Source organism: Cupressus sempervirens, chromosome 8, assembly GCF_028749045.1.
Source record: "Cupressus sempervirens isolate cs-2001-9-10 chromosome 8, ASM2874904v1, whole genome shotgun sequence".
In the NCBI taxonomy this organism is placed as follows: Eukaryota; Viridiplantae; Streptophyta; class Pinopsida; order Cupressales; family Cupressaceae; genus Cupressus; species Cupressus sempervirens.
The window spans coordinates 119,250,946-119,274,338 of NC_143125.1; the positions used below are offsets into that span (position 1 = coordinate 119,250,946).

The window sequence follows — 23,393 nt, forward strand, 5'->3', positions numbered from 1 at the left end:
AAATTTATAATTGACAAACCCTATTAACTATAAATTAATTAATAATTTCAGAAAACCGTCAAATCAAGTGCATCTTTCAAGCTATTTACCCAGAGGCATATATTCTTGGTATACAAATGAAACAATTGTAAACTAAAAAGATTAAAATATGATGAACCATTGATGTATAAGAAACTAATAGACTTCTAGCTATCCTATTTTTAACTTAAAATTAATGATTGAGAAATCTAACGCACATATAGTGCACTATTAAGAAAATTTCCTTAATTAGTGATACTCTTCTCTAAGAAACAGCTAAATTGTAAAAAATAAATAAATTCATAGCCGTCCTCATAAAACTTATTGGTATTTAGCCAATACTCTCCTCCTTACGTTTATATTAAAATATGAATATCAAAATCCGTAGTAACGACTTTACAATCTCCAAGAATATTGCGATTTAACTAATGAGGTGAAGTTTAATCTTAATTAATAATAGAAATCTGAACAAGGGAAGTACGTACTTAAATGACACTTTAGCAGCATTGGGGCAGCCACAGAGTTGGGCAGAGTTTGGGCAGCCGGACGGCCGGTGCCCTCAGATGCCCGCGGCATATTCGATAATAGAGCTGCATTAAAAAAGTGTTAAAAACGCAAGTCATGAAATACTTTGACCATTTACATGACAGATAAAACAGTCAGCTCCCGCTAAATACCATCTGCTGGCTGCTTCGACGAAATAGTTTGTTTTTATCTAAATTGTTGCAGCGGCGAATTCCTGGTAAGCTCCTCAATTAGTTGATGTTTTCTTGTTTGCTTCTAAACTCCTATGCTTTCCTGTTTGTTATCTATTGGTTTTTTAATGGGAATTGCATTTATCACTGCTTCTAGCTCACGTTATCCTACACGGACCAGTTTGAGCTTTATTCTTTCCAAATCCAATAGTGGGGTTTGTAATAACATCGACTTATTACTCAGATATCTCTGCTATTGAGCAATTCGTGTAGAAGAAAATATGCTTTACGTTTTCCCTGTTCTCTGTAATATGAAGATATATCAAGGAAATTAGGGTAATTGGTAGCTGGGTTCATCGGTATGTGCTATTGTTTGGTTGCCCTCATACACAAATGGTTTGTTTCCCTCCAGAAATACCTTCATTATTAGAAAATCAGTTGTCGAATGGGAGAGAGGAAGTGGTAAATCAGCGGACCTTTAACAGCGGAGCCGTCATTTCACATCCCATAGAGACATTTCAAGTGTTGAAATCCGGTAGCATCCTGCATCCAACTATAGGTATGGTGTACTACTATGGAACACGAGCGGGTGTCAGGTGAAGATGTCTCTGACAAAGGATATGTACTTTGTTCATGAAATCGAAGCTGTGCATGGCCTTAGAAGGAGAATTCAGTATTTACCTCAAGAAAAACACCAATGGCCAGCCAACAAGGTGAACTTATCAATATCAATAAAAAAGCCCAAGGAGTCGGTCAGAAGAACTGACCATGATAACATTTTCTTTGCCAGTAAATTCTTGTGCCAGCCATACAAGTCCCCAGCTTTACAAAACTCACGAGTACTTGCATTCTCATCAACATCTAGCCCCTGTTATTCTGTTATGAGCACGACAGCTGGAAGAATTCTCTGAATCTGAAATTTCTACTTCTCGAGCAAATATTGCAGAAATTGTGCAGTCGCACAAGGAATCCATCTGTTTCCAACTTCCTTTGTTTTGACACTGCTGCCTCTATTAGAAAAGACTCTCCTTAATGGGCACCAATGAATTTCAATTAATAGCAGCGACTCTCTATTTAGCTGGCGATCAGTTCTGTGGATTCTCGTACTAAGTAAGGGTTGACTCCCATTCTTATTCCAAAGCCCATATCCACTGACCGATAGAAGAGGTTATTGGAACCAATAGGAATCCTATTACATATACCTCTCATGGCTTGGCCTAGTTTTATATTTTAATCTATTGAGTAAATATGCTCAGGAAGTCACATTGATAGTTGACCAACCATGATCAATTGTCTCTTTCCTTGATAGCTGCTCCTAGAAGTATCAAGATAATGCACATAGAATCCTGGGATAGCATAGAAATTCCTTGTTAATAGTGAATCCATTGGCAACATGGACACTAAGAAGTTGGTGACTGTCGGCAACCTGAATTTTTGCCATAATGTTGAGCAGCCTATCACAAATATACAAATTCATTTTTAATTTTCTGCTATAACTTGCAAGTGATAGAAACTCACCACATCCTATCAAGTTTTACTGGAAGTTCTTTATTTTGCATATAACTTGTCAAGCCGTGCCAGGAGACTATCTCAGTTTGATATGTGGGGGACAAGGCGGTGAATTTTATGTCACCGTTAATAGCCATCTACTATAATTTCTTCTACTAGTCATGGCAACGTGCTTGTTTACCTAGTGGCATATTGGTGAAGATATAGTATAATTGTAAGCATCTCTTCAAAATCCCCACCAATCTCCTTGTTAACACACTCAAGAAGATACTCTCAAGGATTGTTTTCCCCGAGGCCCAAGAAAACATGATTTATAAATTGGATATTCTCATCGCCGTCTATGAAAGTTGTAAAGATCACTTGAAACAGGACAGGAGGCCGTTTTCTGTAAATTGTTATAGTCTTCGTCATGCATTGCCTGTTTATAATTGGTCTATCATATTATATGTCATTTGGTAGTTTTGCTCTCTCTTTTTTTCTGTTGCACCATGCATATCTTCACAAGTTGACATTAATTAATATTAGACTCGTTATTTTACATGGGATGCTATTTATGGTGCTCAATCTAACCCTACAAAAAATGGCAGTTGTGCAGATCATTAACAGTTGTGCCTTTGTTTCATTCGTTATTGTTCAAACTACAAGGCTTGAGAGGGTATTTGAGAACTCATGGATGAGGCTTTTGACTTTTCATTTTGTCAGGCATGTTTATTTCTATATTCAGACTCTTAGTATTTCCTTTATGAATAATAAAATTGCACCCTCAAACAAAAAAGAAATAAATTATAATAATGTCTGCAAATGACTGGTTTTGGTCAATGTGATTGTTAATTAATACTGGTTTTGATACTACACGTAAGGGAGTGCTTAAGATCATCATTAATAAACAAAAAGCGCCAGTTATGAAGACAATAGCTGCCTGGGAGGCATGAAAATAAGTCATAATTTTATGGGCCCTACTGGAAGTGGAATCTTGATGGTGCTTTGAACACATGGATCTTCTTGCTAGGGCTATACACTAAATTGAATTTCTGTGTACCTTGCTTCAAAAATATGATTACATTCATTATCAATGAGCTCATGAAGAATTTCTTTGTTTTTTTAAAGAGGGGTAAACACTTTGACCTGGAGCTATGAACCAGTGAAGCCACAAATGGGGGACCTCATCCCCATTAGATTCGAACCTTGATGGCAAGGATAACAACTCAACAACTTAACCATCACAACATGCCACTATTGGCACATGAAGAATTTCTTTTTCTTTTATTGTTTTTCAGGTTTAGAATATATATTCTCAATTAACCATACATTTCATAAAAGTATCAGAAAATCCCTTTAGCTATCACAAAATCGTCTCATTCATAAGATCTCATAATTTTCTGTAAACCCCGATCCAATATGATATTAAGACAAAAGTTCTGCAAGCAATACAAGCCTTAATATTGCAATGAGAGGCAGAAGCACAGTATTGAAGAGACCAGAATTATATGAAATTTTCAATTGACTGAAACGTTCTCCAACTATGATGATTGATTCATTAGAAAAGCATATAATCAGCTATCATTTTTGGAAATTGGAATAACGGTTACTGATATTTACTATAGCCAAAGACTAATGGTTAAGCAGATAAAAGTTAAGCAGCAATATAATTAAATCCTAAAAGGTGCAAATTAATGAATGCTAACAAAGAGCATGATTTAGGAAGAGATGCAATTTAGCATGGTGAAGGGATGCATCAGACTTCTGAATGGATATGATATTGGAAGAGACATGACTCTTCCATCTTAAAGCAGAGATATATATGTGTGTGTGTGTGTGTGTGTGTGTGTGAATGAATAGAATTCAAGGGCCTGGAATGGATAGCAGAAGCAATCAGATATAGAGCAGAGCAATCTATGTAATAATATTTTAATTTATTGTGGTATGAAGTAGTACTTATGTATTTATGTCAATTATATATAGATGTGTATATAAAGTTGTGCCAGATTATATGCAATCAAAGAATGCTTGCGTCTAAATACTTATGCATTTATCAATATGAATTCTGCAATAATCAATCATGTAAGGGAGGGAATGAAGTGCAGGGGGGGATATGGGCGGAATCCAGATTTAGCAGGTATGAACATGGTTGAGGACCATGAGGCCATTAGGGTTGAGAGTCATTTTTAAGGGCACCCTATTGCAGCCTATCTTACCAACCCCCTATGGATCAATTGTTAAAGTGAATTAGAGGGGATCCTCAAACATAAGAGGTAAAGAGGCTGACATGATGGAGGAGAATTCTGTACAGACCTCACTAGGTACACCACCTCATAAGGATAGTGAAGGTTTACATGAGGCCAAAGAGACAAGGCTTTGCTCTTGGGCTTAGGGTGGAGCATATTAATGGCACCTCATCATGTCTTCCATCTCAGCCCTCATTATGGTTGAAGTCCCACATAATCATTTAGATTTTCTATGCAAATTTATATACTCCTTAACCTTAGAATCTAATGTATTTCATGAGTTATATTTACATTATTTTCTAACTTAGGTTTGCAGGGTTCCTAAGCAGAGTTATCTCATCTTATTCTAAAGTAAGGATTCTTCCTCTAATTATATTTAGGTGGTGATCCAAGAAAGGGATATTACAGCTATACACTAAATTGAAATGCTGTGTTACCTTGCTTCAAGAAAACTAAATAGGGATCATATACATTTTTAATGAGATTATGAAAATTTTCTTTTTCTTGTATTTTGTAAGGTTCAGAATGTATATTCTTAGTAATGCCCAGATAACCATGCATTAACATGCTAACATGCACAATTTCATGCAGGTCAACTCGGACCCTGATGCAGATCAACTGGAATCTCCAAAACGCATGCCTCGAGTTTCTGAGCTTCATATAGATGATGTGTCTGACCTCTGTGTAGATGATTTGCCTGATAGTCCTAAAAAGGTAGAGGCCAAAGTTTCTTCAGTTGAGGATGTGAAAACATTCCAGGTACCTGCTCCTAAAATAAAAAGCATAGCAAATGCAGAGACCACTGACCCAAAAATAACAACTTTAGCCAAACCCATTATTAAAAAACCAGTACCTCGAGTGAAGATTCCATTTGAAAAGGGATACAGCCAAATGGACTGGCTAAAACTGACACAAGCAAATCCAGATTTAGCAGGTATGAACCATTACCACATTCAAAATTCTGTTTTTTGACTTCTATATCAGGCATTTTCTTAAGGCTATGTCTTGTGTGATTTGTGTGCATCTATTCTGCACCACACAACTTGCTTTTTAATCATATAGGAGCATTTGTTGAAAATACTTATTTCACTAAAATGCTTTTATATCTATTTTCTTAAGGCAAACCGAGTTGGAACAGCATTCTGAAAACTTGCCAAATAGAATGTGCAGGCCAATTTACAGTAACAGTACATATTAATTTGGAAAGTTGCAGTTAGTGGAAGAAATAATTCAATATATTCAAGATATTAAAGACTGCTAATCTACGCTGCCGACTTGTTATTGCAATGAAAGATTAAAAAAACTTGCAATATATAAGCATTCGATTTTGCATTATTGTGGAGGTGCAGAAGTAGACACAATCAGAATTGAACTTTTATCATGTTTGCAAATAAGGCTGAAACAAATTTTGACAATAACTGCATCCATATGAAATAAAATACTTAAATAGTAAGTACCATAAAATAAAATCTGAAAATGTGGAAGTGATTCTTGACATAAAATATTATTTCTTTTATCAGCGATTGAAATTCTTGCTCGTTTTTCATCCTCGAGGAGGTGTCTGAGTATTGTTTTTGCAAACACTTCCTACTCATTTGACAATGTTTAGTTCTCAAAACTTAAAAGCTATAACAATATACAAGAATCCTGGTTGAAGACTTATTGTTTCCTTTTGTGCACCATCATACATGGTAATAAAGCTTAAATTGATCTCAAGTGTCTACTATTTTTGTATTTTTTTTCTTAAGCCCTTTCAATGCTTCAAAACTGGTTATGCTTAATTGCCCAATCTTCTGTTTTTCTTTTTAGCAGTGTTTATTTCAAATTTTCTTGCATCTTATGCTTACATTCTTGTTTCAAGTTATCTGAAATGACGTATTGATCCACATCCTAATAGTCTTGTGCCAGAGATTGTTAACAAATAGTCTTTGCCTTGGGGTCACATTATGACATTTAGATCTTATTCTGTGGTCCCTAATCTTTTTAATATTTCTTGGTCTTTTGAGTGATTAGGGCAGTCCATACCAGTGCTAGTTTAAGTTTTGATCCTGCATCAAAATGGAAGTACCTACTGATTTTGCATCTTTCTTCTCACCTTATTGTGAGTAATGTAAACTTCTATTGCACTTTTTCTCTCTTGTTTGAAGAGATTACTTGACAAAACAGACATTTTAATGATCTAATCATCATCTAAGTATAAATGTTTTTTGAAAGAATCAGGGCTGGATACAAATGAAATGAATGTTCAGCTTTAGTCAGAAACTAGATGCTTCTTTTACCGACATCCAAATTATTGGAAAGTCCTGAAATTTTACCCTAACTACGTGGAAGTAACTTGCCAAGCTTTCTATTTTCCTTTGAGCACGAGAAAACCATGAATGATAATTTTAGACCATAACAAATATCTGTGTAAGAGAAGGAACCTCAGAAGCTATTTGGTTGAGGTAAATAATATAGTGAGTTGAGGTGTGATTATCTATTTAGAATTTTAGAATTAAATGCCTTGCACTAAGAGAAACTATTCAACTACCCGCTGTCATTAACCACTTATTTCTAATTGATGGTACAGATATTTGAAATTTCAACAAACCAGCAGTAACCTCTTAGTCCTACCTTGTTTTCTGCAAATGTCGCAGTGAAGATTTCTTTCCAAACTGGTCAACTGAAACCTTTAGGGAAGTAGTGCAAAGAGGTTTAATCATGATTTGCATCCAAAGTTGATATTAAGATAATATCTTATACTTTCTATAATAGTCAACTACTTGTCTGTAGTCCGTCTTTCAGTCTAGAGAGGAATGTTTCCTATCCCGTCTCTTTTTTGTTCAGTCCAGATAGGAATGTTTCCTATCCTGTCTCTAGTTTTGTTTCTAAATCCGTCTTCAATTTACGTTGTTTCTAAAAGAAACAACGTCCTTGTAATTCTTTATAAGGAACACATTTGTTCCTTTGTTAATAAATCAATCATCCGGAAATCTGTTAATCTGCCAGCTCTTCTTGAATCTTGTAACATGGTATCAGAGCTAGTACATTATTTCGAAAACTTATAATTTCTTTTGAAATTATCAGTGCATAATTTTTCAAAATTATTTTGTGCATTTCTTGGTGCTTGTTCTTAGAAACCCACCTAGGGTTTTCGGTCTACAGGAAAAATCCCGAATTCGGGTCTGTTTGCAAAATTCGGGTTTGTCTACAAATCATCTCTAAAAATCGCATCCATTTTTTTGGTGATCTCTCTGCTCTCAAAATCGCGTCCGTTTGGGGGCTCTTCTGAGGTAAGAAAACGGATTTCAGAGCACCTGTTCTGCGTCACTGGAACGGTAGCCCTAGCGGCGACCTCTATATCCAGTTCTGTTCCTTTGCGACTCTGGCCAAAGATTCTTTTTTTTCCAACTCGTGACTAATAAAAAAAAAGGAAATCGCGTCTTTAAGCTTGCACCTGCGCGGTTCGCGTCTAACAAAATCTGCCAATTGTTTGGCGGTCAAACATGACTTTTTTGGCTCCGTCTCAGTCTGTCATCGTGCTCTGCGAAGCAGATTCGACCATTTTCTATCAAGAAATCTGAAGTTTTTTTCAAGCTTTTTTCAGCTAGGGCCGTTTTTTTCGAAACCCTAATTTTTGGGGTCAAAAAAATATTTTGTCTGCAGACTCTTGGTGGGTTTTTCGAGAGCTCAACTGGGTTGTCGTCCGTTTTTCTGGGTGCCTCGATTTTCGAGCCAGCAGATCCAGAAAACGATAGCACATTCCTTCTGGGTTTTTCGAGCTCTCTTCTGGGTCATTCTCTGATTCTTCTGGGTCTTTCGTATTTTTGCCTCAAAAAACGCGCCTTCATAGATTTTCACAGTTTTTCGTTGAAAAACATGCCATGGCATCTTTGACAAATATTTTGCTCGAACATTAATTCCAAATTCAATGGTCGCAATTATGGAACCTGGAAGCAGCACATCATCGCAATCTTCGAATATCGAAACACCGATCAACTTGTTCTGGGTGTTAAGCAGCGTCCAACTTCTCCGGGTCCTGATCAAGATACATGGGATCTGAACAATCGAGAGGCAGTAATGCTTCTCAAACTATCCGTAGCTGATGACCAGCTTTCTCAGATTCCATCCGGCAAGACAGCTGCCAAAATCTGGACACATCTAAAAGGTCTTCATGAGACTTCCGACAAGAGCAGAGCCTTCTTTCTGAAAAACACTCTATTTTCTATTGTCATGGATGAGCGCACCTCGCTCCAGGCACACCTGAATCAGATTCAGGAAATCTGTGATCAGTTACTTGCCATCGGTCGCAAGATGGGAGGAAGAGGATATTGTGGTAATCACTCTTCGGAGTTTACCAAAATCCTATGAGCATTTTATCGAGACTCTCAACATCACATCTACTGGTGTTGATCTAAAGTTCACTGATCTCTGCACCCTGCTGCTTCAACAAGATCGGTGGAAACAACAGTTTGGTAGCAGCTCCAGTTCCACCTCCACTGAGCAAGCCTTTGCTGCAAAATCCTTTCAACAGAACATTGCCAACCATCAGTCTTCTCAGCCTTCCCAGCATCAACCTTCTGCTCAATCCTTGGATGGCTCTACGAAGCAAAATGTACAGTGTAATTACTGTCACAAGTTCGGCCATATGAAATTCGAGTGCCGGAAACATTTGGCTGCCCAAGCAAGGCAAAATGCTTCCCAGCCAATAGCACAAGTTGTCGAGCTTCTTGATCAAGGCGAAGTTGCATTTTCCGCCTTCTGAATTTGTTTCTGTTTTTTTATGGGTTTGTTGATTTTCTCCTCAAAAATCATTTCAAGTTGTTTGTAATACGCAAGGTTGTGTGAGATTTTGGGTTTGTTGATTTTCTCCTCAAAAATCATTTCAAGTTGTTTGTAATACGCAAGGTTGTGTGAGATTCTGGGTTTTACCGTTTTTTCCACAAAAACGAAGTTTTGTAATTGCAACTTATTTTGAGTCATAGCACTCTTCTGGCAAAGCTTCTTGGTTTCAACATTCTGTAGATCCAGGGAGGGTCTCAATTATCCCAGAATGTTCCGACATTCGTACGTTGACCATTAAGGGAGGGTATTAAGATAATATCTTATACTTTCTATAATAGTCAACTACTTGTCTGTAGTTCGTCTTTCAGTCTAGATAGGAATGTTTCCTATCCCGTCTCTTTTTTCTTCAGTCCAGATAGGAATGTTTCCTATCCTGTCTCTAGTTTTGTTTCTAAATCCGTCTTCAGTCTACGTTGTTTCTTTTAGAAACAACGTCCTTGTAATTCTTTATAAGGAACACATTTGTTCCTCTGTTAATAAATCAATTATCCGGAAATCCGTTAATCTGCCAACTCTTCTTGAATCTTGTAACAGTTGAAACATAGTCATAATGTTACTTGTGAGACAAGTGTCTTTCATGTCTCCGTAGTTTTTTGCACCAAATTTTCAATTTTTACAGTTTAGTCCAACATAATAATGTTAGAAACATTGATCCCAAAAGGAATTGTAAGTAATGAACAATCGCAATTACAATGATTCTTCTTCTGACTTGGGTTGATCCAACACAACAAATTTTGAGTAGTCACCTCAAAATGAAATCGCAGAGTCACCTGTAATAGTACCAGCCTTACTGGGCACAACAGATGATCTTGAAGCAATTGATATTGTCTATTCAAAAATTTTGAATTATTTTTCTGACAAATCCAATTGATCTGCAGAGGGTCCTTCAAAACATTTGTTGACCAGAAAAACATTAGACCAGGTTGTCCTGGTTTTTTACTGTAGCTTGCCAGGACATGGAAGGTCAGATTAAGTAATAATGCATGTATCCATTTTGTCCATCTATTGTGAGAAATATATATCCTTTGCCAACTTTGTGGAAATGCATTATATCTAAATCAATGTTCGAGAATGTGGAGCACCTATGTTGGGTCTAATTAAATGAAATGGTATACTACTACTTAATGATATCTTTGTTTAAAAATTTGCAATATAGATATCTTTAGTTATTTCACCTGAATATTTTTCATTTACCTCATGTTCTCACTTTAAACATGTCAATGTGGGTGTTTTCTCGGACATCTTGATTTACTTACTCTTTTGACCAAATGTAGTGGTAAATATGCATAGATATGTGGATGTCTATTCTTGATAAGTCAGAGCCATATTGTAGACTTGTTTATGCTTTTTCCTTTCTTTATATGCAAGGCTGACTTGGTAGCAGCTCTTTAAATATTAAATATGTTATAAGATTGCATTACAAGGACAGGCACCATGATTGTTGAGGCCATTAAAGCCTATACATTGATTCTACAAGAGGACACAGAGGCTGGATACAAAAAAGGACAAAATTACAAAAAACCACAATCACATATCCTTCACTCTTTGTGGCTGGCAGGAGAATTGTAGTCACCCCTGCTTGGAACACTGAGCCTCAAGAAATTTACACCTCAGCAATTTGTTTCACATGTGCACATCTAGGCTTGGGAAGTAGGTTGCCACTCTGGTTGAAAATATTCCAAAAGTGTTTGAAGGATGCCTTCATCGGTCGCTCTTGAATTGTCTTTACAAGTTGTATGATGCCATCTGATGTTGACATTTCTGCTACCATGAAGATCTCACTTACATCGTCATCACCGCGTTCAATATCATACTTGTCAATGGCTGCAATTGCCTGCAGCGTATATAGTTTTGCTCACATATGCTTTTGTAAAACCCTTAATAGTTCAAATCTCTTGAATCATCTCCGTGGCTTTTGAAAGAATGGTAGAAACTATCTCACTGACATAGAGGCTCTCTGTAGTTTGATCCAGCGACTCCATTTCATTAGCATGTCCAATGGCTAGTACAGATGCCTTTCTTTCCAAATCATACTCTCAGGCATTTGGCTTCCTGTTTAGCAATCAGTACTTATATGCAGAAATTTATTTTTCCCAAATATGATGAGTCTAGAAACATCAAACACATTTATTAAGGAAACTTATAGATTTCCACAGACTATTGTTGAATTTATGGAAATTTCTGGATTCAACTGTATAAATTTATGCATCAACATTACGGATCACACTCCATGATACATCATTTGGATGTAAATTTTAAAAGAACTGTGTCAACCTTTATTAAGCTTTGATTAAATCTACAGCCATCATTGGAATTGGTGCCAACAACCTTCTATCTTGTGCCAATATCAATTTGAGTGTGTGATCTATTTTTTCCCTAAGAAGCCAGGTTCGGACCCTGGTGCTCGGGTCCAGGTCCGGTTCGTCCATGTCTGGATTTGAGCCCAGGTCTGCTTTGGGTCCGGGTGGGGTCCCTTTTGGGGACTGCAAGGCGCAGACCTGGGCGGACTCGCAGTCCCCAACAGGGACCTTGCCTGGACCCACCGCTGACCCAGGGCCTATGGGGCCAAAAAAAGTCACATTAAAAACATTAAAAAAAAAATTATTTATTTATTTTTTGTTTGTAACCCTAAAAGAAGCCCAATAAGAAACATTTCATTCATATAATCTCTCATTTGCTTTCTCATTTTGGTGTGGCCATTTTGCAATTTTGAAGAGAAGGTTGTAGAGATTGTTTGTGGAGTCTCAAATCCTTCCAATAAACAGTGTTGAGTGTTCCAGGTATGCATCTGATCCTTCCCTTTGCTTCTTTTGTAGTTTGTTTTTGGCTTTTTTGTTGTTCTAAAATTTTATCAAGTTCCTATATAAGTTTTGACATATTTTTAATTTATTTTTGTTATAGATTGCAAGAATGAGTAGTCAGAGTTCAATGGGTGGGGAGGGATTATTGAAGATAAATTTTAAACTTTATTTAGTTTCATTTATCTTTGTGTGTCATACTTTACATAATTGAATAAAATGTTTTTGGTGTTGTTTACAATGTACATATTTGAAATGTGTTATTAACTTACAATTTGAATTAACATGGTGATAGGTTGCTGAAGCAAGGTTTGTTTCACACACAATCGTCCTTAGACGACTTGTGAGGGTTAAACAAGCATTGTGCCAAATGGGTATTAGCAACCAATGGGATGGACGGAAGCAAGTTGATACAAAAAGGGCTAAAAATGTAAAGGATTTGATCTTGAGTAATGATTTTTGGAATAGGGTGGATTATGTATTAGAATTCATTGAGTCCATCATGTCTATGCTTCGGTTTTCCGACACTGATGAGCCTTGTTTGGGGGACATATGTGATGCAATGGACTCCATGCTAGAGAGTGAAAATGGAGTTTAAATTTTTATACAACACTTTATCCTTCTTTATTGGGGTGGATGGAAGCAAGTTGACACAGAAAGGGCTAAAAATGTGAAGGATTTGATCTTGAGTAATGATTTTTGGAATAGGGTGCATTATGTATTAGAATTCACTGAGCCCATCATGTCTATGCTTTGGTTTGCTGACACTGATGAGCCTTGCTTGGGGACATATGTGATGCCATGGACTCCATGCTAGAGAGAGTGACAATGGAGTTAAAAATTTTATACAATACTTTTGTCCTTCTTTATTGAGAGATTTGATTTTTAATTTTAATTAACACTACATCAAGATAACGTACATGAACATCATTTGACATTCCAAATCATTTATAGAGGAGAGATTAGGATCCTGAGGAAACCTTCTACAAACAAGTGGAGACAATTGTTCTACATCACTAGAACAAGATGACTACACCTTTACACCTCCTAGCATATACACTTCTCCCAAGTATTATAGCGGTGAGAAACTTTCTATTCCTGGTAGAGTAGCACCATATAGAGATCCTAACGTTGCTAGTGGGTATAAGAGGGCATTAAGTAGGTTCTTTAGCGATCCTGAGGTGGCATCAAATGTTAGAAGAGAGTTTGCAGGCTTTGTCTCAGTAAAAAATGTAGACCCTGATGCAATCAATGACCAAAGTAGAATGGATGCCATTGGATGGTGGTACTTACAAGGGCAAGGTTACATGTGCCTCCAACCTCTTGCCATTAAGATCCTGTCACAAGTAAGTATTTAAGTTTCTTTTTTTTCTCCTTTTATTTTATAGCCACGTAGCTTGTAAAATTAGCACTCTTAAATTCCTATTGTATTATAATTTACAATTTCTAATTTTTTAAAATTTTGTTGGTAGTCTCTCTAGGTTGTAGGCTCTTCTGCTGCAAAGCGTAATTGGAGTACATACTCTTTTATCCACTCAGCGAAGTGTAATTGGTTGGGTTCCAAGAAAGCAGAGGACTTGGTATATATCCACAACCACTGGTGCCTCTTGTCACAGAAGGATCCAAAATACAAGAAAAGGCCAGAGAAGTTGTAGGATGTATTACTCGAGACTATTGACTTGGATATGACCATCCAAGATCTAGCTAGAATTGATTTGCTAGATGTTGAGGAGGAGGATGTGCTAGCATCTGGGGCTAGTGGAAGTGGTTTGGGTTCCAATGATGGGGATGTAGATATAGTTGGGGATGAAGCCATTGATCCCTCATTTTTTGATGACCCATTTGACACTTGAAGGGCATTTGCATCTTGGATACTATGAGTCTATGATCATTGATAAACTATTAAACATTTGTCATATATCATTATGTTTCAAACTTTATTATATGTCAATTTGATGAACTATTTTATGTTTTGAAATTTCATTTTACAATTTAGTATTCAATATATGATTTTCTTTACAATCATGAACATAGATTAATGAGTGAGTATTTAACGTTCACCTTTGACATTTGGCATTGATCAATGATCAAGTAATATTGATATTTCATACTATATGAAATGACTTAGTTAATTTTACAATTATGCACGTTTCTCTTTTTTTTTTTTTTTTTTTTTTGCACACACATTATACTGACAGGTAATCCAGTGATATATCCACTAGCAAGTGGAAAAAACTAAGTTACTGATTCGGGTTCATGGGTTCGGGGCATAAAAAAAATTCCATTTGGGTGAATTTTTTTTTTGCCCCGAACCCACGAACCCGAATTCGAATTGGTAACTTAGTTTTTTCCACTTGCTAGTGGATATATCACTGGATTACCTGTCAGTATAATGATGGGCATGTCTTAATTTTTTAGTTTTAGACTTTGAGTCGTCCAAACTTATTCCTTTGTAGACATAAATATTATTGGCCAGATCTGTTTTAAAATGTTTGTCAACTTCCAGTTAGGTGTAATCCAATTCTTTACTGCACATACAACTATGATGGAGTTACCTTTGATTTGAATGTCTGATATGTTTTTAGCCTCGTAAAGATGAAGACCTTGTAACTCGGCTTCGTTGGTGCCTGTAACAGGTCCATTGAGAAACCAATATTTTGTTACACCGTCTTATTAACATTAAAGCTACTCTAGAATTTAGGTTTCAGTCACATGTATGTGATTAAATAATAGTCTCCAGCCATTAAAACATTCAGAGAAGTATTGTCAACTTGACAGAAAGTACAATTGGGTTAAATAACATGAAGTCTAGATGGATAACAATTTATGCTTCTTAGTGATTATAAATTCTAGTAAAGTTTGATGGTCCAAAATGACCCATCAACATTGAAGAGCAAGAATGCTATCCAGCTTTAGATCGCTTACTATCTTGAATTGGAACATGTTGATTAGAATGGTATTGTAAAGCCTTCTTTTTATTTATCACAGTTGAAATGACTCAAGTTAGGAAATCTACAGATAATCCCATCAACCGATCAAACAAAAGTAAAACTGCCAAAAGGGCAAATGCCTCATTTAATGTCTACAACTTAACCAAAAGAGGATTACATGTAAGATGAACCTTAAATGGGGTCGAAATTCTTCATTGAATCTCAGTCGGCGCTAATTGTAAAGAGAAAAAAACTCATGTCATCTTATTATTCCCATTGATTGAAACATTAGCAATGAGCCTTGATTGTCATTAATAAATAGGATATACAAACAAATAACTCTATAGAACTACACAGGTAAGGGAATTGTGGGAATGTGCTGTAGCATCAATTCATAATATTCCTACTCATGAAAGTCAAAATGAATGAAAGATATCATTCTTGCAGTCAAAATTAAAATAATGACTCACCAGAATTCAAGACAGATAGCTTGATTTGTCACTGCTCCCAATTTTCCATTTCATAGATGTGATATCTGCTTTTTACAATTTGAATTGTTTGACTGGTTAGGCAATTGGATACAGTTTCACAACTATGACTACCTAATCACTATAATAAGCCAATTATCTCTCAAAGCATATAACTAAACTTTTCAAATCTAAGCTAGATTTCTTGCAATGTTAATGGCTGACTTCTACTAATGAATTATTAGAACACCAGGATTACAGATCAATTTATTGATAATGTGACAATACTCACAGAATCCTTTCACTTTACAATTCTAAAGATAACTGATTTAAGTAAAGCGTTATTGAACTTTTTTGAATATTTACAATGTGCATTGACCTTAGCACATGGTGAGACATGTGGCTGTTCAGTAATTTGAGGAAAGGGGAATGCAATAAGCGAAGTTCAATTGCAGATTGATGTCATGGAAGTGAAAACATTCAAGAAAATATCTCAGTTGCCAGAATATCTGCAGGGCTTGAAAGCTAGAACAATACACGAATAAGATCTCAAATCCTGTAGTGTCGTGGACTCTAGACAACTGATTACAACTAGATGTACATGCATGCACACACAAAGTACCTGGTTGATGATACTTGTAATCTAAGATACTGGTGCATCTGGAAAATTGCCAGGTGTGGGTGCTGGTGCTTTTGGGTGCTGCACTGGTGTGCCCAGGACATACTAAAAATTTAGTAACTGTTCAAAGTTCAAACCTCTGTGAGCACTGCAATCGCTTGTGTCCAACAGGCAGGTTCATTTGGATGATTTTATCTATTTATATGGATAGTATGATTTATAAGCCAAAACCATGGTTGCAACTTATAAAAAGGAATGTCTGTATGAACATTCAGTTACAACCCAGACTGATTATCAGTTAATGTGTGTATGTTTGTAGCATTTTTATAATTATTATTGATTCATTGAAGGCTTAAACAGAGACAGATTTAAATTAGCCTGAAATAGGATTCTTCTCAGCAGTAATTGAACCCCCAAATCTGAATCATTGATTTAAACTAGAGCCAGAACTGGCAACTAATACATATTTTTAAAATTATTAATGAAGACTCAACAGAGAAAGAGATCAAATTAGCCTGAAATATAACTCTTCTTAGCAATAATTTACTATGCAATACAGATTTCGTGCAATAGCAACAATCTCATTGGTGAAGTATCATGCTATGGAATGGTTTATTTTTGTATATTTCTTGCATTTCTTTGCATATATATATATCTCACCCAGACGCATCCAAAATCCAAAAAAAAATTGTGCATCCGTGCATCAGAATCCCGCACTCACACCAGCATCAGAACCAGAATCAGTAACTTAGCTTATAATGCCCATGTCCATGGAGATGTCAGCATTTTTACATTACATTCATGGGCATGTTTACAGCCCAAAAGGAGGACATGCCATCTATTACAACTTTTCATTTATGAAATTCAAGCGGTCCATTTCATCACCTGAACAATTTACTGATATCTTTTATCAAATACCTGTTCATCAGAGTTACTGGACTGGATGCAGGAATTAAAGGATACACCATTGTTAGTTAGAATAGAAACTTCTGATTTATTCAACAAGAGTGTTCTAAATATATTTTTCAGTCGGTTTTTGTGGCAATCGTTTGCCTTTTCTTACTAAAAACGGTTTGGTCATAAAATCTGATCAAAGGGGTCAATCAGGCCTGATGCCTTTATATAAAATTTGAGCACTTGTGAAACTGTCACATTTCTAACACTTCTTTTAGTATTTTACTTGACAAGGCATATGAAGCTCATTTTGCAATGCAGAAATGTAAGAAACAGATTATAATCGTTGAATTTGGGGAATCTTCCACTGTACACAGAATTCACAAATTTCTGATATCGGTTTCAGTCAAGATGACTTCAATTCATTGAACAACAATATGTGTCAGATTAAGTAATGGTCTTGAATATCTATTATCTAGGCATATCCTTTATTATTACATCATTTCTTTTATTATCTCTTAGTCATTTTCAGTTTCCCTTTTGTTTTGTTTTGACCTGTGAAAGTTTGTGATAGAACACTACAAATCTGTAAGACTGTAACTAATGAAGTATGGCAATTAAATTCTCGCCAGTAAACATATCACTCAAATATTTCTTTATAAACTTTATGTACATTGTTTACTGAAATTTAACATGTAAAGAAAGAATCTGAAGGAGGAAACATTTCGTGGTTTGTAAAATAATAAATGCATTGATGATTGAACAGAATGTGATATCAGTTGAGGTGAAATTCCTAATTTTTCAGTGCTGCAGGGCTGAAGGGACGGTCAAATAGAAGACTAATCTCTATGGATGAAGTGAAACAACACAAAAGTGAAGGAGATGTTTGGACAGTGCTTAAAGGCTGTGTATACAACATTTCCCCTTATATGAAGTTTCATCCTGGAGGTATGAACTTTATATTAATGCTGATCTTTCATTATAATTGAAGATATATGTCCATAGCTCGAAATAAAGGCTCAATTTCTGAATATTGCCAATACTATGGTGGTCTACTGATCTTGTATAAATGCTGCAGTAGTAATTGCTTTGACGGCCACTGAGAGAATTGTCAGACTTATAATTTTGAGTATGATCTGGGGGATGGAATACATGTAGATGGTTCAAGAGTGTTAGTTGAAGACTAGCCAGATTAAAAAAAATTGATCTGCAAATTTTATAAATCGTTCTTAAGAATCAACTGGCAAACTAAAAGATAAAGATGTTTTCAAAAAATTATTATTTAATCAGGAAAAAAATCAGGTTAGGGTTAGGGTTTTGAAAAAAGAATAATAATCTTGAAGCCAGAAAATATTGTCCACCATACTTCAAATCTCCTAGAGTTGCAGCATATAAGGGATGGGGCCAGGATTGTTTTCTGGACAACTTTGACAGAATGGATGCTCCTTAAATAATCTGGGTTTGACACAAATTTCCATAAAAAAATTTTGATTTTTTTTCAAAATCAATTAAAATCACAATTTTATCAGTTTGGGGTGAGTTTTTGACAATTTGTTGTAAAAACTGTGAGCCACAAGAGTTGGAATTGTGGATTTTTGTGTCAAAATGTATAGTCAGCTGATTTGCAATTACTCACAAGTTTTTCATGATGAATATAACTAGGATATTTTTGGATAATGGATGGTGCCAGCCCTTAACAATACTTTGTCAGAATGGATACCCCCGATTCTTGGCTCTTGGCTGAATAGGTATCCATTAGGGCTTGTACTTCTGTAGTGGGTAGCCAAAATAATCTGGGTTTGACACAATTTTTTATCAACAAAATATTATGAAAATTTTCAAAATGGTTGAAATCACAATTTTATCAGTTTGGGGTGGGTTTTTGACAATTTATTGTAAAAATTGTGAGCCACAAGGAGTAGTTGGAATTGCAAATTTTCACTGATTTTGTGTCAAAAATTGTGTGGTCAGCTGATTTGCAATTACTCACAAGTTTCTTGTGATTAATATTACTACGATTATTTTGGATAATGGACGGTGCCAGCCCTTAACCATAACATGTTCATGTTTCCATTTTTTCTTAGGAGTTGTAAATTTACACTTGGATAACAGAGTATTCTCTAGATGGTGGTACTGTTTTGCATTTTACAAGAGATTCATCTCCACAAATTAACTTGTCTGTCCCAAGCATCTAAATATTTACAGGTGATTCATCTCAACAAATTAGCTTTTGTCTCTGTCCCAAAAGGATATGCATATGCATATGGTTGTTCTTCTGCAGTTATTTCCTTCATGTGACTTGGAGACAGACTCTTGATAGCTTTGGAACATATCTGTCTTTTTCATATAACTGATTGGTGAATTTAACCTTGTAACCTCAAGTTCTGTACTACCCAACCCTTGTTTTACTATTTGTCCTATTTTCATTCTTACTTAACTGAAGTGGGTGAAAGTGACTGAGTTTTAGATATGAACAACTGATTGATCTGCTCATAAATAAACTAAAACATAAATTATATCTGGTGGTTGAGCAAGACAGACTATGATGCATAGATATGTGTTGTTTCTTAAGGGTGACCACAGATTATAGGATGGCGGCACAAAGGACCTAAATCTAGGGATGGTGGTAGAGTAGAGTGTCGGTATATTTTAATTATAAATTTATAAATTTAATGTCTACAATTTCTCTATTTTATTTATTTCATTGTTGTTTTGAATGTCTATTTTAAATTTTGTACATTATTAATAATAAAACATATTAAAAAAGAATGATTTCTAAATTTATAATATAATATTAAATTATATATAATATATATAATAAGTGATATCAGATTTCCATAACCCATGATAATGAATTCTTGTTTCTGGGTTCGATTGTCTAACAATTTTTAACCATCAATGTTGCGGATCATACTACATGATCCATCATCAGGATGAAAGAGAACCATGGAAACCAAAAAGGTTAATGGATCATGTAGTATGATCTGAAACGTTGATGGTAAAAAATTGTTACACAATCAAACCCAGAAACAAGAATTAAATATACATAATGCTTTTAAATTTTAATAAATAATATTTGTATATCAATGATAGTTAAATTTTAATATATATTAATTTTGTTTTGCTAGCAAGCTGGGTCATGTGCTCAAGAGCTGCAAAAATAGTGTTACGGTGTGGGATTTTGTTTTTGATTAAAGGTAAAATAGGTTTTGAAAGGATCTGAAACTGTTTACAAAGAAAGGCTGCCTAAAAGAAAAGCATAGTAAACCAGCAGCCAACAATCAACAAAAAACACCAAACAAAACATAGCGAAGGAACATTAGATTCATCAGACATTCCTATCCAGCCAAGCACCCAGGAGCTGCTTAACTAGTGTTATGGTGCGGAATTTTGTTAACATGTATTATTAATATATATTTATAATTAATCTATATTAATACGCTAGATTCATCAAAAAGACTATCCATCCAAATTTTATCACCCATCCAGAACCGTTTATTTATTACTAATATTGTTCTCACGTTTTGTTCAGTTTTACGGTTTACCATATGGAGGGTAGGGGTTGATTACAGTTCCCCACGCCTAGAATTATCAACAGTTCAAAAAATGGTTCTGTTAGCTCTTGCTGCTGCTTTTGATCTTGGAAGTAAATAGATGGATGTAAACAGAGCATTTCTGCCTTCTGAGTGGTTAGTGCTGGGATGTAATAATGACCACCATTTAGATTGGTTATATTTTTTGGCAGCTACAGCAGTTTTCCTCAAACCTGGTTTCTAAAACAGTTGGGATGGGAAGCAATTTCTCGCATTAGAGTGTCCACAATTCTGCACACATTGAATTGCAAGCTGATTAATTGCTCCACTTGGTCTATATTATACGCATAAGAACTAATGACTCCTCGGAGCTCACTAGGAAACTCTCCATGCAAGTCATTCTTCTAAATGTTCATTGTACCATTATTCAATACTGTGTTCTATGAGAGCGTGTATGGTGTTGCAGGTGTAGATATGTTGATGAAGGCTGCCGGCAAAGATTGCACTGCTCTTTTCAGTATCCTCACAAATTCTCATTTTTAATTCATCTTCATTGATTATTATGAAATTCTAGTGGTGCTGATTGTTTGTTAGCTCTGCACAGTGCAATTGAATTGACTATAGGACACTACCAAGAATTTTTAGACTATTTATTCTGGTTCATCAGATGACTTAAATGTCTGTTGTATCCTTGACATTCTGAAAGATAAATATCATGCTTGGGTGAATGCGGAGTTCCTACTGGAGAAGTGTTTGGTTGGCTTCTTGGATGTTCCAACATAATTGGTGGGAGCAGGAATAAGCTTCTGGGGAGTACCATTTATATCTGATAAGAAATGTATTCAGTATGAAATAAAAAAATGTATCTGCAAGTTTCTCTGTAAACCCTATTGGTTGATATAGTTGGAATATATACAAGGCAATGCCTAATTTGTTGCCAAATTATTCAATTTGTTATCTTTTTGTGATCTTTCCATGTTTTGCATCTTAATTCCACTTAATTATTTTGAAGATAAAGCATAGAGATGGCATTGTTAGCCCATCTCTCTTTATGATGCATTGTTTGGGTTGATAATGGGAGTCATATCTATTGGAAAAATAGAAGAGCCAAACATTTACATTGCAAATAAAATTAAAGATGATTTTTTTAAAGAATCCTTTGGCTACTCTATTTCATCCAGTGTTTTGGCTTTGTAAAGACAATATTTTCCTTTTCCATTTGTTGATGTAAGTTTTCTACCACTACAACATTTGTAGTCAAATAGTAAGTATTTCGAATGAAACACCAAATTTCCAACTCTTCCTTGAATAAGGATGCTCATATGTTAGACAATGTAATTATTGTGTGATTAAATGAGACAACCTCAAGGTTCCTTCTTATTGTCGACTATCATTAAGTTCTTTTGATGTGATATGTTGGTTATCCAAAGAGACTTACACTTTTCATTCAATGGATATCAACCAGTTCAAATAGTTCCAATCACACAAATTGCAAAGGAAAGGTTTTAGAAAATCTAATTTGAGAGTGTAAGACAATGTTGACAATGTGGCAAGCCTCTAACCAGTCCTTGTTTCTCACCATGAACTAGAAAAGGCAGGGTGCTATCTTCTAAGGATATGGGAATGGTTTTCACATTGTTAAATACTCATTCAAATACCCTATGAAGCTGCAATCTAAATGAACATTCCAATAGAAGTTAAGAACTTGCAATTTAGGCCTAGACTAACCTTGCATTGTTAGTTACAATCAACAAGTACCAAAAGGTATAGATACTAGCTCCACTATTGATCATAATTCAACAATATCTTCCATTCAACTACGTCTAGTTCTATTCAATATGAAATAAAATTCTCTTCTAAGTGAGGAAGTGAAGAAACCATGCTATACTGTAAAGCAACACAAGTAATCCACCATGAAGACCAACAATGAATTAACAATTACTTTGATAGCATTATGGCAATGATTTCAACAAGTCTATGTTGATTTTCAGACTTTAATTTTAATCCTTCTAACAATTTTGATTTCTATCTTTATTAAATATATTGAGGCAATATAGAGAGGACTTTGCAATAGAAAGGACTTTGCTAGATATATTAATAAAGTTGACTCAATTTATAATATTGACTTTATACATGTCAATAACTTTACTCAATATATAATTGAGTGATTATACCCTTTACATAGACTTTATGAATACTGATGACATCACAAGGAAAAGGTGGTGAGCGACGGGCAAAACTAAGGACAAAATAATATGTGAGATCCATGTTTTTCTCCTTTTTTTATATCATCACAGATTGAATGAGGTAATATATGTATGATTAAAGGGAGTCACGACCCCGATGGGTTGTGACTCCATATTGGGGTAACATCCAATCGGGTTTGTGACTTCTGATCTTACCAAAACACATGATTTGCAGTTACCAAAACACAAATTAAATTACATGAGTAATATAATTACCATTGATAAACTCATGAAAGATAGATATGTATTGAGGTGTGTGTGTGTGTGTGTGTGTGTAACAAAGGATATTATTAATATCTATAATATTAATCAAGGGTTTAATGTTATATTTATTCTTTTAAGTTTTATCCGACAGAACTATAAAACACTAACACTCCCTCTTAGTTAGGAAGGATAAATACAAGATGAGATATAACTTTCAACATTAATTTAACAAAGGAAATATCTTAGATCAGAAGATATTCATCATAGTTTATCATGATTTAACTCAATCATCATAAGATGGCCATCATATTAGAGAGATATATCATGGTCTATTTAAGGAACTTAATCCACCATGCAAAATATCTTCTATTGTGATCTACTTAAACATCATAGATGTCTATCACAATAGAAGGCCATGGTCTATTTAAGGA

At 35.2% G+C, this 23,393-nt stretch overlaps 1 protein-coding gene across 3 annotated transcripts; it reads left to right on the plus strand.

The window, feature by feature from the left end:
* The first annotated feature begins 531 nt into the window (after positions 1 to 531).
* RLF (reduced lateral root formation) lies at positions 532 to 21,482 on the plus strand. Of its 3 annotated transcripts, none has more exons than XM_089796948.1 (6): positions 624 to 760; positions 2,810 to 2,924; positions 5,039 to 5,381; positions 17,793 to 17,927; positions 20,979 to 21,029; positions 21,219 to 21,482. In XM_089796948.1, the coding sequence occupies exons 2-6, from the start codon at positions 2,892 to 2,894 to the stop codon at positions 21,293 to 21,295; spliced, it is 639 nt and encodes a 212-aa protein (XP_089653074.1). In that variant the 5' UTR covers positions 624 to 760; positions 2,810 to 2,891; the 3' UTR covers positions 21,296 to 21,482. The 3 variants fall into 3 exon arrangements, with proteins under 3 accessions (XP_089653076.1, XP_089653074.1, XP_089653075.1); XM_089796949.1 differs by lacking the exon at positions 624 to 760 and adding an exon at positions 871 to 1,426; XM_089796950.1 differs by lacking the exon at positions 2,810 to 2,924 and having other exon boundaries at positions 532 to 760.
* Positions 21,483 to 23,393: the final 1,911 nt, after the last annotated feature.